A 16,763-nucleotide genomic window follows, 5' to 3' on the forward strand; every position below is an offset into this window, starting at 1 on the left:
GGTGTGCCTCATCGCTCCGCCCCGACAGGGGGGGCGGGAGTAAACGAGAACTATTAAAAGTATTGCACCGTCAAGAGCATCGACTTACCGTGCAAATTGGCTAATTAGGCAGGCGGGTCAGCGAGGGGCTGCCGTCTTGGATCGCCTGTAAGATGACCCACCTATCTGCTATTTGTATGCAAATAAACCTGCATCACCGTTTTCCCACAATTATGTCTCATGAGTCTTCTTGGTTGTGAATGTATTGGGTACAAGTGGAGCGAGCGATGGCGGTGTGGGCACTATGCCGCTGGCCGCGCGACCCGAAGGGGAGATAACGCGAGACAGCGTCTTAGTGACACATGCCTCGCGAACATAACGTCAGCAGCGCGACAGTCAGGGTGCCGCCCCCTTGGGGGTGGCCAATGCAGGGCGATCTGTAAGGTGGTGGGCGGTCCTAGGGCCTTTATCTAGGCCAACCTGGTGCTGTACTTCCTCTTTGCCGCCGCGTTTCATCGGGACTACTCTGCGCTGTTCCCGCCCTGGCCCAGACCCAGCGGCAGAGCAGCGGGTTGGTGTGAACAATTAATGGTCTGTTTTGTGTTGCAGGCGGAGTCACAGGGCGATCTGGAAGCAGATGGACAGTAAGGGTACCTCTGCGGCAGAAGGAGACAGCAATACCTCTGCCTGGCACAGTAGGGGTGCCCGAGCCAAGAACCTGGAGCCGAGGGGGTTCCAGGAAACAACGTCGGCGCCCCGTTAGTCCTTCGGGCGGTCGGGGGGCCTAAACCGACCGGGGGTGTGCCTCATCGCTCCGCCCCGACAGGGGGGGCGGGAGTAAACGAGAACTATTAAAAGTATTGCACCGTCAAGAGCATCGACTTACCGTGCAAATTGGCTAATTAGGCAGGCGGGTCAGCGAGGGGCTGCCGTCTTGGATCGCCTGTAAGATGACCCACCTATCTGCTATTTGTATGCAAATAAACCTGCATCACCGTTTTCCCACAATTATGTCTCATGAGTCTTCTTGGTTGTGAATGTATTGGGTACAAGTGGAGCGAGCGATGGCGGTGTGGGCACTATCGATTTGTGCCGTATGACTTCATCAACATGACTGAGCCATTTGGCACTCTTTTAATTTCTTTGTTATTTTCCAAAAGAGAATCCCAAAGTGGTGTTTTCTGTTTGAAAATACCAAAAAAAGTAATAACCCTCTCGCCAGGAGATATTTCTCCCATGGTGTAGGTGTCATTGAAATGTTTTTACTTTCACTCACTGCCAGGTTTTGGATGGCAGAAAGAGAAAGTCAAAACATGCCATTTGTTTGCCCACTTTAAATTGGGCGGACACACAAATGTCAAAATCTCGGACAGCCCTTACTTCATCGGGCTGTTGGAGGTGTATGTCAGTGGAGACGATGTAGTAGGTTCGGACACTGACAAACTGAAGGAGGTCCGCCGACTCTAAATGAGGCAAGCAGACCTTCAAGATGGCGGAAAGGGCACTCCGTTGCCTGAAGATCTTCAACACATTGCATTCATGTTAAGTTTAATGGGTTCGTTTTCTGCATGGGCTCCCCAGAAGATCAATCCACGCTATGATATGTTGCTTTTAAGTCCCAAATTGGAACCACAAGAAAGTGTCTCCTGAATACATGTTATTTATATTATTAGAGGTATTATTGGTACACCTAACTAGTTTTAAAAGCAGCAGAACACTGGACAAAAGGTTTAAGAAGGCACAGAGGAGTGCAGAGAGATAAAACACAGTCCATGGATGGGGAAAAAACATAGGATCTGCCTCTGGGCCTTCTGCACAAGAATGGCATTTTAATGCCATAAGGCCGCTCTCGGTTTTTACAATAGCAACGTCTACTTTTGCAGCAAAAACAGTGGTGCTCTCTGCTTTCGAACATCTTTTACAGAGAATGCCATAATTGAAAAATATGACCTATTGGTACTGCTGGTACTGTGGGAAATGATATGACTTAAAAACATTAGTTTAACAAATTGAAGTATGTGCGGCATATTTACAAGGGCATTGCTACACCCTAGCATCACTTTTTCGATGCTCCGGTGCCGCAACGCCCTGCTCCATATTTACAAGGTAGTGCTAAGCCACTTTGTGTGGCTTAATGCCACATTGTAAATATGGCCCTCCTTTTAGCAGTTTTCTGCGGCAAAAGGGCGTACAATGGGTGCTGCTGCTGGCGTTTCCAGGCAATACCATTGCTTTCTGACACTGACCCACAGTTACAATGATCTGTAATTCTGAGGCTGCGACAAAACAAGCTCCTTTCAAAAGGAGGTGTTAGAGTGGCTCAACAAGGAAATTACTTTTATTTCTCCTCGTTGTTTGCTCTTTCTAAATGTGCTGCATTCTGTGACACATATAGAAGGAGCAAAACTCCATTAATGATTGCTTGTGCAGGAAGGTGTCCCTTCCTGCACAAACCTAATCGTCCATGCAATGCAGGCACCCTTGCACTATGGTGCAAGGGTGCCTGCGCTGGAGCTAGCGCCGTTGCAAAGGAAAACACAGGAGTGCACCATATTCTTGTAAATGCAGCGCATCCCTGCTTTTTTAAAAAGACGTGTCACAGCTAATGCTTGCAGCGCCATGCTGCACCATGTCGTCATAAATATGCCCCTGTGCTCGCAGTGAGCCTGCAGCTATAAACAGTGGAGGAACTGGAATACCATTCATGACTTATCTCTCTTTCTTCCCTTCCCTCTTTGCTGTCCACTTATTACCTTTCATTTGTATGTTAAATTCGTCATTTCATCTTTTTTATATATACACTAGATGATGGCACATCAAAATGCCAGGCATGGTGTATCACCCTTCGAACCCTAATGACCTCAAATGGTTGGCCCATTGTCCCACTCCCAGCTTCCCATTTTGCTCCTGAAAGCTTATAGAACAGTTAGGGTGAGCCCTCTTTACTTCCTGTTCCCTTGGCTTTTTTCATGACACCGAGACCAGGGATAGCAAAGGCAGCACAAGGGGTCTCAGGGCAAGCCAGGAATGGCTACTGTTAAGCCTCGACACCCACAACTGACATCCATGCTAAAGACACAGAGTTCTGAGGCATCTTGGCTTACCGCTGTCGTGCAGTTGAGCGTCTGCATGTTCTCCCCCGTGAACTCAAAAGATCCTAGTGGGGTCTTGTCATTTGAAGCTGTGCGGGCTTGCAGTAGAAATCCTTCAATGGGAAGGCTGCTCATGACAATTTTCACTGAAATAAAAAGAGCATTTGGAGGAAAAACATCTGTGATGATGGAGGACCACCAGAGGTATTGAGGCAATATCATTATGACAAAACATTATTATTGTAAGCAACAGAATTCCATTGAAAATAATTGATAACGTCAATGGGTATACTATAGCCAGTTAATTAAAAGACAAATACACTTGAGGCCTAAAAGTCAAGGCTGTTCACACAATGTGTAAAAATAAAGTGCAACGCTCATATCACAAAAACTGACTTCTATGAGAGCCAGATGTACTAACGTTTTTAACAGTTGCAAGTCTTCCGATTTTCCAAACCAGAGTTTTTCCGAATTTTTAAATTGGATTAGAAATGGATACCGATTTGCAATTTGCAAGGGGTGTGGTGTGGGTGTCCCTTCCGAACTCTGAGTCAGTATTCTATGTATCATTGGTTTGCGGTTTGGATACGTTAATTGTTGTGGTAACTACACAGGTAATATGCAGTGCTCCTGGGGACCACTGCTAATCTCACCGAAGTTTTTCAAAATGAAATATTTTTTAATGCAGACATGTTTTCTTTTCAAATCTTGGGCTACTTGAACAAACATAATTTTCCATTTTAAAATACATTTACATTGATGGTGGTCTGGTGTCCATTGAAGGCCACCATCCCAGTGAAGGTAGCCAATCAAAAGGAGTCACAATTTGTTACTTGCTTAATGATTATTGATTAGGCAGGTTGTTCTGAGACCCACTCTGAATCGTTATTTTCCAAACCACTTTGTGAATAGCACACTCGTACATCTGGCCCAACATTCTTTATGCTGATAAGAGTCATCTTTTTAGTGTATGGGATTATGTTTTGGGGCTAAAATTGAGATCACCAGTGCAGTGGGTGGAGTTTCGAACCAACTAGAATTTGAGGGTTAAAGATTTGAGTACGCTTCTCAGAAGTTCTTTGACTGATCCTTCATGGTAAGAAGTGTGAGGAGAAGTTGTTTAGTTGCTTTGTTGATGGTTTAAGTTTAAGATGCAGTACATCATGCATGACATTTTCACCACCAGAGGCTTATATCTCTGCTCCTGGAATGTCAGTGAGCTTCTTAACAAGGTCCGGAAGGCCAAACAAAAGAAATGAGCCGGCTACGCTTATGCTTCGGGAGACCATCCTGGCAAGGAAAATGTGGTTTTCTGGGTTACTACAGCTTTGGTAGCGTTGTACATGCAGTATTTGCTCAGGAAAGGAGTGGCAATACTTTTCAGAAGACAAACAATCAATCAATCAATCACAGGCATTTATATAGCGCACTACTTACCCGGAGGGTCTCAAGGCGCTAATTGTGCTATGACTATCAGATAATGCAGGTGGATAGGTTGAGTAGATTCCTAATGATGACTAGGACAGTTTATGAGTCATGCTAATTTGCCCCACTACTTTCCACTATAGTTATCCGTAGACTTTTTACTTCCTTAAGGTGCGACCTTGCTGGATGCCCAGTAGGTCAAGTCCGAATTTGGTGGATCTTCAATGGGTTAATGTACAAATGTGTAGATAGATACTCACAGAAGGGTACAAATGTACATGCACAAAGCAATGTGGCCACCTTCATTGAGGCCTACATCCTCTGTGATGTGTGGTAGAGGCAACATGGCGGGAGAAGGCGTATATTTTAATTTCTGGTTCTGATGGGTTCATTCAGTGGCTTGACTATATATCCTGACACCCCTGAAAGATCAAGAATTAATATAATTATGCAAGTAGATTTTCTGATAATGTCCCAGTGAATGTGAGATTTGATAGTCGGACTCCAAGGTGGCCCTGTCTGTGGGGACTAATTGTCTGGTGGCTGAGGAAAGGCTTCTTCCAATAGAAAAGAAATCTCTCCAAATAGAGATCAAGGGGTATTTTTAAACTAGTGTTGGAATAGTAGATTTATCTAGGACATTAAAGCCGATTATTCAGGTTAGGCAATGTTTAAAATATAAAAAGGGCAAGAAGGAGATGCTGCAGTAAGTAGAAACCAAATCCTTGCATTAGAGGAGTAGTATATAAGGAAAAACAGTTGGCATCAGTTATGAAATTAACACTGCTAAGCATAAATCTATACCGCCGTGTCTAACGGAGGTACAGTAGGCTTGCCTGGCCTCAAAAAGCAGCTTTAATGACATGGGTGATAAAGCAGGGAAGCTGCTCCACTGTTTAAGTAAAAAGGAGGAGCAATCTAGAACAGTATCACATAGCCGGAGGAAGATGTGGAAGAGATCTACCAATCAAGCCCTCACAGCAGGGGGATTTGCCTTGGTAGATCGGTAAATTCCCAGCATCTGGAGAGCTCTATAACTCAGATATTTTTACATCTTTTAAACCAGCAAGAATTAAGTATTCCAGTGTAAGTATAATCCCTCCTTAAAATGTTGAGAGTTATATAACCACATTTTAAAAATGAAAAAGTATACCGAGAAATTGTTAAAAAATACTGTAATAAAATATGTAATAAAATATTTTAAGAAGCCCTACTTATAGTCTGAGTGAAGTACCCGTCGAGATACTGTTTTACTCATGAAAGATTTTTTAGTAGACAAAGTGGTAAAAACTTCACTTAGTCTTACCCCAGCAAGCTATGTGTTAAGTGGTAGACCAGTGCAGTTGATCACTCTAAACAGTTGTTTTAGCTAGTCTTCTTTTACCATAAAGCTTGTACATATACTGAAATTCACCAATAACATTCGGGGTCATTTCTTCTTGTGTATTTTATTAGAGGCAAGCACATATTGCTGTACTTTGAATTTACCTTGTTAATTGACATAAACTCTGTCAACATATACATTAAAATTGGATAGGTGCTTCCAAACAACGCAACCGACGACTCAGTGAAAGGGAAGTAAGTGAGTTAGAAGTGCGCTAGTGCTATACCCTGTGCAAATAACCTCAAGGACTCGGAACTTTGACACTATAGTAGTGTACTGTACTGTTTATGAAATTCATGAGACTGCAACTCTATGCTAGAGTTTATCCATCGTCCAAAGTCACTATTTATGTATAGCGCTAGCGCACTCTTACTCACTTACTTCACTTTAAATGTGCAGGTGCATCATTTGGGAACACCTCTCTTCAAATTCATTAACAGAGTTAAATGATTCTGTCTTCATTAGATTCCAAATGTTGAGTAATTAAGTAAAATGGTTGTTCACTAGGTTTCTGTGGAAACTGAGGCGACACTTCTTCCTTTAGGAACCATTGTTTCCTATATTATTGAGTAAGAGTTTGGGAGACGAGTTACATCATCACAAACGTGACGGCATCATGGCCGCCTTGTTACATTTGTCCAGGGATATAATGCACTCCAAATACGGTGATGAAAACGTCTGTCGCATCTGTGACGAAATATCCCATCCGCCAAAACTCCAAATAAGGCCCTTGAGCAGATTCAGAAGAACGGAGGGAGAAAAATGACGATATTTGTGTTTACCCCATCAATATCAATTACAGGAAGTGAAACACGCACATCGTTCCATTTCAAAATTATACCTATTTATTTCCTAAAACAGAGTCTGATCTGTGGAAACACTTGAAATTTGGCCAATATTAATTCCTACAGGTATTGACCTAATATTACTACCTAGTCATCAATTACCACTGCCAGAATAAACAGGAATAAATGGAAGGTGTCCATGAAAAAGACACACTGCCTATTTTTCTATAAATCGTACATTTACATGGTATGAACGTCCAAGAAAACTGACACATTTTTAATTTAACTTTAGGTATACAATTTCGGGTTCTTTGAAATATGTTCGCTGAAGTGTTATTTCTTCCACGTGTGGGGGTACTATGTGTTTTTTTAATACAGAAAAGTGTACTTGAGTAAGTGTTCACCATATTTACATGGAATTTCCATGAGCACGTTCGTAAGGCCTGCTCATACACCTTAGTAAGTATGATGCTACATTCCATGCTTGGGCTACACCTTCTTCAAGTCATTAATCTGTCCTGAGCCAGCTAGCTAATAACGTTCGTAAGTCGAGCCCTCAATGTTTTAAAGACAATGTGAAATACATTAATTTCTGCTGTTTTATTTAACACCACAAGCCATCAAAAGAGTTTCAAGTTGGTGGGCAAAGGATGCAGGGAACAAAGGGAAATAACAATTGTATATGGAAATTGCCAAGCGCCACCTTAGTCTTACCTATGATTTTGTCACCGGGTGTGTATACGGTTTGGTTTACGGTTATATTGAAAGGGGCAGGTGATGTCTGAGCTGTCACTCCATGCTCTGGCGTCATCGAACTGCAAGCAGCCTGCACCTTTCCATTCGCATAAGCACAAACATGGAGAGGCAGCATTAGCAGCAATATCCAGCACAGAGGCGAATTCATCTGAGGGTAGAAACATGATGTCAGCAAGTGGCCATTTTGCAGGGCTTTGATGCAGTTTCATAGGAATAATACACTGTTTTTTTCACATGGAGAACTGCTTTAAATAGTGAAAGCATATCTATATCTCTATCTATCTATGTATCTATCTATCTATCTATCTATCTATCTATCTATCTATCTATCTATCTATCTATCTATCTATCTATCTATCTATCTATCTATCTATCTATCTACCTATCTATCTATCTATATATATCTCAACACGACAGCAGCTCCTACTAATTCCACTCATAGCGGCGAAGAAGGAGAGACGGACCACTATAATCAGGCAAGATGTTTTATTTCACCTTCACATCCAAACCACCATGGCAGATGACGTGTTCGGGCTGGCAACTGCCCTTGATCACACAAAGACTGTGAGAGAATTAGCCATTTTTGAATGCTGCTCCAACTCCGCCCAAAGTCACATGATATAATCACATGTTCACAAAAATAAAAATAAAAGGCAGACTTCGCCTATATGTTATAGATCAAAAAGTCATATTCTGACCTATAAACTGCATATACCATTTAGGTTTGTGCACCCGTAAAACACCAGCTTTCCACAAGCTAAATATTCCTGGTTAAATCCATGGAAATTCGAAATACAATTTGGTTTGTGCACCCATAATATTTATGCCACTTAAATGTCTAAATTAATATAAACAACTGCACAAACAACAGCTTTACAAGGGTTGCATATACCTGGATACATCCGCAGAGATTCTATTTCTATACACTTTGAACACTATATAGTGAAATACCAAACATTTATAATGGATGTGCAAAAAGCAAGGAGTAGCAGCAATTTATAATATCTGCAAAACAGTGATAATAAGATCTCTAACATTTAGAGAAATAAATAACATGTTTTAGTATGAAACAATATGAATAGATAAATACAAGTAGATAAAACACTACATTTATAAATTTCACATTAATTACATTATATAGTATAAAAAACAATTCATTCACACTAAAAACATGGTGCAATGGTATTGTGTATATTTAAAACAACAGCATGACAACATTTGAAACTATTAAATAACATGCTGACGAGGAATTATATTTAAAATTCCCTTTGAATGCGAACCACAAATCATCAAATCATTGAGAAAGGAGGGCAATAGAGAAATTAGGCTCCTATGGAATGCTTATTTTCCAAACTTTACAACAGTACATTAGTTGTTAAGGTTAGTCCAGTCATCAAATCCTACTAGAGTGATAAAACAGGTCCACTATTGGAATTTAGTTTTATTTGAGCAAAATCCTTAAACAAATCCAACAAGATCACCAACTAGAAAAAGGTATACATGTTCTCCGAGTTATTCAAACCGTTAGGACATTTACTGTCAAATTCAAGTATACACCTGGTCTCAAGTTGTCTTAGTAATAGTTCTCTGTTGCCGCCTCTGCGTTGTTTAGGTACAGAGGCCACAACAAAGTACTGCAAACAATTCACATTATTGTATGGACTTGTTTGAAGTGATGAGCCACCCGATAGGTGGGGTCACTGTGAAGGATTGCTCGAAGATGCTGTAAGATCCTCAGGTGCACCTGCAGCTTTGTGCTTCCGATGTAATTCAAGCCGCAGGAACACGTGAGGAGATACACCACAAATTCGGTTTTCCAATTAAAACTTTCCACTATTTTACTTGCAGTGGTACTAAAAGGCGTGTAATATTCGCTTTTGTTCACTCCAAATTTACATGCTCTGCAAGAAGAACACTTGCGAAAGCCAGGAGTGGGTTTTAACCAAATAGAATTGGTTCTAATTTCAGGACTTGGTTGGTCCAGAATAGAACCCATATTCCTAGCTCTGCTAAATGTAAAGTGGGACTCAACGGTAAGCTGGTACGCAAAACCGGGTCAGTAAATACAATAGCCCAGTTTTTGTTCATAATGGATCTGATCTTCCGTTCATTCTCACTATAGGCTGTGATAAGTCTAGGACCTAAATTGTCATGAGTGTCAGTAATAGGAGCATTAAGTGCAAGAGGCTGTGCTTCATTTCCTATTGTATTTGGCAAAAGGCTGTCTCTAGATCTTGTTTTAGCTTTAGACAAGGCATCATTTAACATCTTGGCAGTATACCCACGGACTTTTAATCTTTGTACTAGCTCGTTTGCGCAGTTTACAAAGTCACTATCTACACTGCAGATTCTTTTTAAGCGTAGTAGCTCCCCGTAGGGGATACTGGCAATAAGATGTCGAGGATGGGAACTGGTCGCATGGAGTGTGACATTACCAGCGGTTGGCTTCCTAAATAGAGTACTTTCAACTCTTTTATCTTTTATGTACAATTTGACGTCAAGGAATTCTATCATAGTTTTGTTCACATGGGATGTAAAGTGGAGATTCAAATTGTTGATATTGATAGCATCAATGAATTTTAGTGCTTCCTCTTTACTTCCTTTCCATGCAATAAAAATATTGTCAATGTACCTAAGGAAGCACACTATGTTGTTGTCAACATAAGCCCTGTGTTCTTTTTTCAATACCTGTTAATCCAACCAGCCCACGTGCAAGCACGCGTAACTGGGGGAGAAACAGGCTCCCATCGCCACTCCTCTGAGCTGTCTAAACAGCTCCTTGCCAAACAGGAAATAATTATTGTGCAGACACCAATCGATTAGGCTGACAATGGCTTTATTGTGTTGATATAATTCGCTGGGTCTTTGTTCTAAAAAGTACTTCACTGCTTCACTGATCCATACTGGTGTAAAGCGATTCTATATCTAATGATATTAATAGCATTTCATCAGACCATGGTATGTTCTTTGTTTTGGATAAAAAGTCCCCAGGGTCTTTAACATAGCTAGGTAACATTTTGACCCAATCTTGCAGGAAGAAATCAATATACTGACCAACCTATTCCGCCACACTACGAATGGCGGAAATAATGGGTCTACCTGGAATAGGAAAAACAGCTTTATGAACTTTGGGTATCAAGTATAATATTGGCAGTACCGTACTTTCATTGTTCATACATCTGAATTCATCTTGGGAGATAAGTCCTTCCCTGAGACATTGCATAAGCTGTTTTTTCAACATATCAGTGGCCTTCATGTAGTCCTTATGACTTGTTTTCTCATAACATGCAGAGTCCTTCAATTTTCTCCTGGCCTCTCTGATATAATCTTCCTTAGGCCATATTACCAGGTTACCACCCTTATCAGATATTTTGTAATTATAATCTCTTTGTTATCTCCAAGTATTTTCATCAGGTTAGCATATGCCCGCTTTTTATGTTGTATATGTTTCTTTTTTTTTAGCATTTTTCGTTTTTACCTGCAAGTACAATTTTTTAATATCTGCAACCACACAGTCGTGAAAGTTATCCACCGCGTCTTACGGCATCACGGGAATGAAGTGCGATTTTTTCTTGAAGGGACTGATCCCAGCCCCTTTCTGTAGTAGATCGATTCTTTTCAGTCTTGACTGAGTAGATTCATCAATGTCAGGATCAGAAATTTCACTGGTATTTAAATCATGAATATCTAAAAGCTCTGGGATATCTGCAGCCGTTAAGGTGGGATTCTGTTCCCCAAAACTTGCACTGTATTCTCCGTTATTTCTTTCTTTGTCTTTTTTCAGTAAAAAGTATTTTTTCAATTTTAACTTCCTGACAAAGCGAAATATATCAATTCTGATTGAGGCATAATTAAAAGGTTGGCCAGGACAAAAATTCAAACCCAGTGACAAAAGTTGTTTTTCCGCCACTGATAACTCCACCGTAGAAAGGTTGATAATAGATTTATCCGAATCTACTTCTTCCGCTGACACGTGTTTTTCTTCCTTTTGCTTTGTCCTTTGCTTGTATCTTTGTCTCCTTTCTTTTCTTCGTTTGTTTTTTCTGGTATTTTTGGCCTGTTTTGTTGCCTCGGTCTCAAGCTGCGAGGTCGTTCTTCCACTAAAAAATTCAATTCCTCTACTAAATTAAGAATGGTTGCTGGCGATTGTCTTACTAACCCTTCAATGCTGGATTCGCTTGTTAATGAGACTGTATCAATGCTGGAGATTTCATCATTCTGGACAAGTACACCACCAGTCGCTTCAGGGTAAATGATGTCAACATTATCCTTTGCATTGAATTTTTTGGGTTTCTCATTACTATATTTTTGCGCGAATGTGAAAATGTGCCCGCTGTTATAGTCTGTTTCGTCTCTTGCAAATTTATGTGCCTTCATTAAGGAGTTTGTTCCCATCCAAGGGAGTTCCGTCAGAGACACCATGCACATGATCAACATGGTGGATGGCTTACCCTACAATTTAAACACCAATTGGTTAGCCACACTTGACATATCGTCCATGTACACAAATATCCACCAGAATGAGAGTATCCTTGTCATAGAGCAGCTACTAGAAACCAGACCAAGACCCACTTCCTTCATAATCTTATTACTACGAGTTGCGTTACAAACCAACGATTTTGTGTCAGGAGGCCAATATTACCAACAATGCTCCGGCACCAGCATGGGAGCAGTTTTCGCACCAAATCTAACGAACATTACACCGACTACATAGAACGTACATATGCCCTTAGTAAAACGAATCACTAATGCTCTTGCATCAAATGTTTGCATAGATATATAGACGACATCTTCCTAATCTTGAGCGGGAATGAGAAGGATTTTATGACATTGTAGTGTATTTCAACAACATCCAGACACATCTAACTTTTACTGCCACCTTACACAAATCCACCATAGCATTTTTAGACCTCAACATCCAACACGCAGAGGGCAAACTATATAATTCACTCCACAGGAAACCGACTGAAAGAAACACGCTATTGGCCTATAAAAGCCATCACCCTCGGGCACTTGGAGATGGCTTACCCTTTGGGCAGTTCTTGCGAATGCGCAGGAGCTGCTCTCACAAGGAGGACTACATGCGGGAGGAAATCCTCATAGGGAAACTAGTATCCAGAGGCTACCCCAACAGAATTGTCAAAAAATCTATGAAACGGGCCTGGTACTGTCCTAGGGAGGAAATTCTTACTACTAGAGCAAACGCACCACTCAACAGAATAGTTTGTGTCACCACCTTTGGGGTACATACCAACAACATTTTCAATCTTATCACTAAGAATTGGAACATAATCAGAAGCATTGACCCTGCGATGGAGGTTCCCATGTTTGCCTACAAGACTCCACTGTAATAACGAAAAGGAAGTGTAACACTCTCGAATCTACATGGGGTCTACCAGATGTGAAAGGCCATCACAAATGTGGAAATTGTGTAGTCTGCCCCTAAACTGAAAATACCAACTTCTTTAGACACTGCAATTATACCCACACTCTTGAGTTTTTCTCAAATTGTAAAACATGTAACGTTGTGTACTGCATCTGGTGTCCTTGCGGACTACCATACATTGGACAAACTCAACAACTTGTCAAGGCCCGCATCGGGCAACATCACAGTCGCATTTGACGATCAGTTGCGAATGCTCTGTTCATCTCACATTTCAATGAGAAACAGCACACAGCAGATGAGATCAGTTGGCAAGTTATTAACATCGCAAGAGTTCCCGAGAGAGGGGGTAGACAGAATTGACTCCATTAACAAAGGACTCAACTCAGCTGAGGAGTAGCGTGGATTTGTCGCAACATTGAATCTCTAGAAATCCATGACTACCACACAACATCATATGTCCCACCACATTACTTAATGATGTGTATAATCTTCTTATTAAGCATGTTTAAACCCCATACTGCTTTCCGCTGTGTCGCACACTTTCCACCATACTATGTATGTCAGCTGTCCTTGTGATTGGATACTGTGCTAGAATTTTCATCATGCACTATGGACGTCGCATATTGCCGATTATGTGCACACGTGTTTTTGCCACTGCTACATTCGTATGGATGAAAAGGTGAGGTGGGAAACCCAATATACCCTTGTAGGCTTGGGCAAAGTTAATATTATCAGGTAATGTGTGCCAGCAATGGTTTTTACTTAGATGATTATATTTGACGTAAGTTTAGCGAGTTGATACAGTTCAGTTATACACAATCTTGAACCAATAATGTAATGATTTGGAGCAGTTCAACAGTCATGCAACAATTGGTTAAATCAAAAGAAAGAAGAAGAATGAACACGGGAATATTGTATAATCAAAAAGATGTATTTTCTTATAATAAATCATGTAGAAAAGGGTACAATCATAATGAAAATGAATCTCAAACAAACACACGAAAAAGGCAATTCATCATAAAAACCTATACTTCATGTGTCTAAAACATCCATTCCAGATCAAATACAATGAGTGCTGTGTTCCAAAATCAATTTACAAAACACTTAGAATATCTCTGGGAACAAGGCACACATTACCTGATAATATTAACCTTCATATGGAGGCGCACTTTGTCACTTATGTACCACTTTTAATCTGTATACTAACCAAGTATAGCTACCAAGTATAAAAGTACTGTGTGTCCTCATGTGTGAAAAAATGAAAGAGACCTGTGCTCATCTTCAAGGATCTTCTATCATTAGTTTACATCTCTTCACATGTATGTATTGCACGTCTCCAATTTTTCTCACCTGCTAATCGTTCCCAAAACTCACACCACGTCTTTTTGCCAACCGCTTCTACTTCACTTCTACTCCTCTTTCTTTCTATTCCGTGACACACAGCTGTGTCTGTTTTCCCTTCCTACTATTGACACCGATAACCGGATCACTCCGAATCACGGCAATCCTTTAGATGCCTGCACACGCCTCCGGTTCTGCTCCTCACGGGACTACTAAAGCCCATGTGCACGTCGAGCATGACACAGACTGCCAGCAGACAGAGGCAGCTGCTGCGAGCGCGCATCCATCCTTTGTGCTTTGGGAACGTCAATCTGAGGTAAGAGGCAGGTCCGGAAATGCAGATACATACACAATAGACACACAAGGACCTCCGTGGTTGCTAACGGTTGGATTCCTTTTACTTTCAGGGATTTTTCCAGCAAAGTGGACACCCGGCCACACCTTGGCCAGCTTAATCTTCATGTATCACTATCAAGTGATTTCACCCTGACTATTCACCCAGTTGCCAGTCATCATGTTAGTCTTTCCACACTCTCATACAGATCCCTCCTTTCCTCAGAGTTCCGTCATTCATCCTGACCTACCATTTCTTCTTCCTATTACATCGTGATCGCTGGCTCACACCCTCAACATGGGTAAGTGTACCCCCTAATCGCTACATGTACCTTCACGTTAAAAAAAATAACACTTTCTCTAACCTTGCACTTTACTTTCTTTCTCTGCACTCCACTAGAACCAGTCTGGGTCTCCCTGTGAGTATCTTTCTTCTTTTACTTCACTCACGGTTGGCACACATCACCAGAGCTAGGCAATTTGCAATTCAGTTAATTTTGACTTTGTCCAACATGATCCTTAATGACTGGGTTGGCACTAGGTCCAATACCTTACTTTACACTTCTTGTTGCTCTTTTCTCAGATGTCCCTACTATCATAGGTCCTGATGAGACCCCATATTCTGAGAGGGTCGAAATGCCGTCGACACTACTGATGAAAGTGAACCAGTCACACAGCACTTATTACTATATACAGTTGCTGTACATTTTGTAAAAATTTCAGATATGGTCGCTTCCAATTAGACAAAATTGTGAAACCTTGTAAATACTGTCACATTAAGTCCCTAAACTGTTAGGTTCATATTACACTTGGGACACCTTGCACAAATGAATTTTTCTGTACAAAACTTTCTATACTGTGTGAATAATACATACTTATGTGTTATAAAACCATTGGTGTTTCTGGTCCTCTCTCTTTGACATCAGTATAACCCTCATATCGCGATTGCGCATCTGATAAATATATATACAGATATTTACTATTCCACAGGAACCACTGTTTTCTTGTTATAGTTAAACAGTGAAAGAGCACAATACCTGATTTTGCACATATTTTTGGTTGCAAACTTTCAAACAGCATTTACCTCTACACCTGAAAAGTATGGTATAGCTCGTAACATCATAAAGATACCTTCTTTACAATAGCACCTTTTTTTAAAACTGTACCTTATGTTTCTATAGTTGTTATTCATTGCTTTCTTGAAAACACAGCACATCATTAGTTTCAATCATTGTTATTGTTCTATAATTTAAGGCAGTTAAGCAAAACAGGCCACCCACAGGGAGATGCACCACCAAAACGAATCCTACAACTACCTCGAGGTTTCTAACTCCATCTCTGACTACTCGGTATAGATTGAGAGGTTCCATCACATTTTAGTCTTCCAAAACCACAGGAATTCTAAACCGGTATACTACAGTGAAGTTGACCAAACCTCCGCTCCATCAGGCCCTCAGGGATTGCTGACAGATCAGGCCTCTGTAATATTTGTTTAGATAATGCAGGACAAAATTCAAAATTCAATATTCCTATGGGCCTAAAGGCCCATAGGAATGAATGGGGAGTATTCCTTATTTGCGATTAGCAATTAGCTAATCGCAAATAAGATAGCGATTTCAAGGGTGCCAGGGGTGTCCAAAGGACACCCTGTAGCACCCCATAAATGCAAATTTACACAGGTGTTGCACACACAGATGTCCAAAGGACATGTGTGTGTGTAACCTGCAACAGAGAAAAATGCACTAAAGTGCTTTTTTCTATTTTTTCGCTATTTACCACGAAGTCAGACTTCGTGGTAAATAGCGACCAAATATTGCGAATTCGCAATTTCAAATTGGTTAATGAATTGCATTTAAGGAATCTCTAATAGAGATTCCTTAAATCCAATTCCTCGCAAATATGCGATTTCGCAAATAGCGATTTTTGTATTTGGGATGATGAATCCCAAATGCAAAAATTGCACTCGCAAAGGGCCAGATTCTCAGAATCTGGCCCTTTGCGAGCGCAATTCAGCTTGATGAATCTGGCTGTAAGATTTGTCTGCTAGACGATTCGCTAATTAATCGGTCCAAAAGACCCCAGAGTTTCCAGCATATCTTTAAACCACAAACATTTGAAAACAAGCCATACAATTAATAATTGAATGTTTCTGTAAACAAAATCAATACTTCAAAGCATTTGTTGATATTTTATCCTCAGCCAAATTGTTAAAAAGAAACATATGCACTGGAGCTTAAGGCATTTCAATGAGTTGTTAAAGCATGTCGGGGTGTTCTTACAGA

The 16,763-nt window shown here is 40.8% G+C and overlaps 1 protein-coding gene across 1 annotated transcript in view; it reads right to left on the reverse strand.

Annotated features, from left to right (window-relative positions):
- Nucleotides 1–16,763, reverse strand: part of LOC147747646 (ferric reductase 1-like) — a 264,051-nt gene that overhangs the window by 136,533 nt on the left and 110,755 nt on the right. The window contains exons 2-3 of the mRNA XM_086936342.1: nucleotides 7,380–7,569; nucleotides 3,084–3,217 (exon numbers count right to left, since the gene is read on the reverse strand). Of these exons, the coding sequence (XP_086792468.1) occupies nucleotides 3,084–3,217; nucleotides 7,380–7,569 (324 nt within the window). The remainder of the gene's footprint in view (nucleotides 1–3,083; nucleotides 3,218–7,379; nucleotides 7,570–16,763) is intronic.

Source organism: Lissotriton vulgaris, chromosome 1_1 (genome assembly GCF_964263255.1).
Source record: "Lissotriton vulgaris chromosome 1_1, aLisVul1.2, whole genome shotgun sequence".
In the NCBI taxonomy this organism is placed as follows: Eukaryota; Metazoa; Chordata; class Amphibia; order Caudata; family Salamandridae; genus Lissotriton; species Lissotriton vulgaris.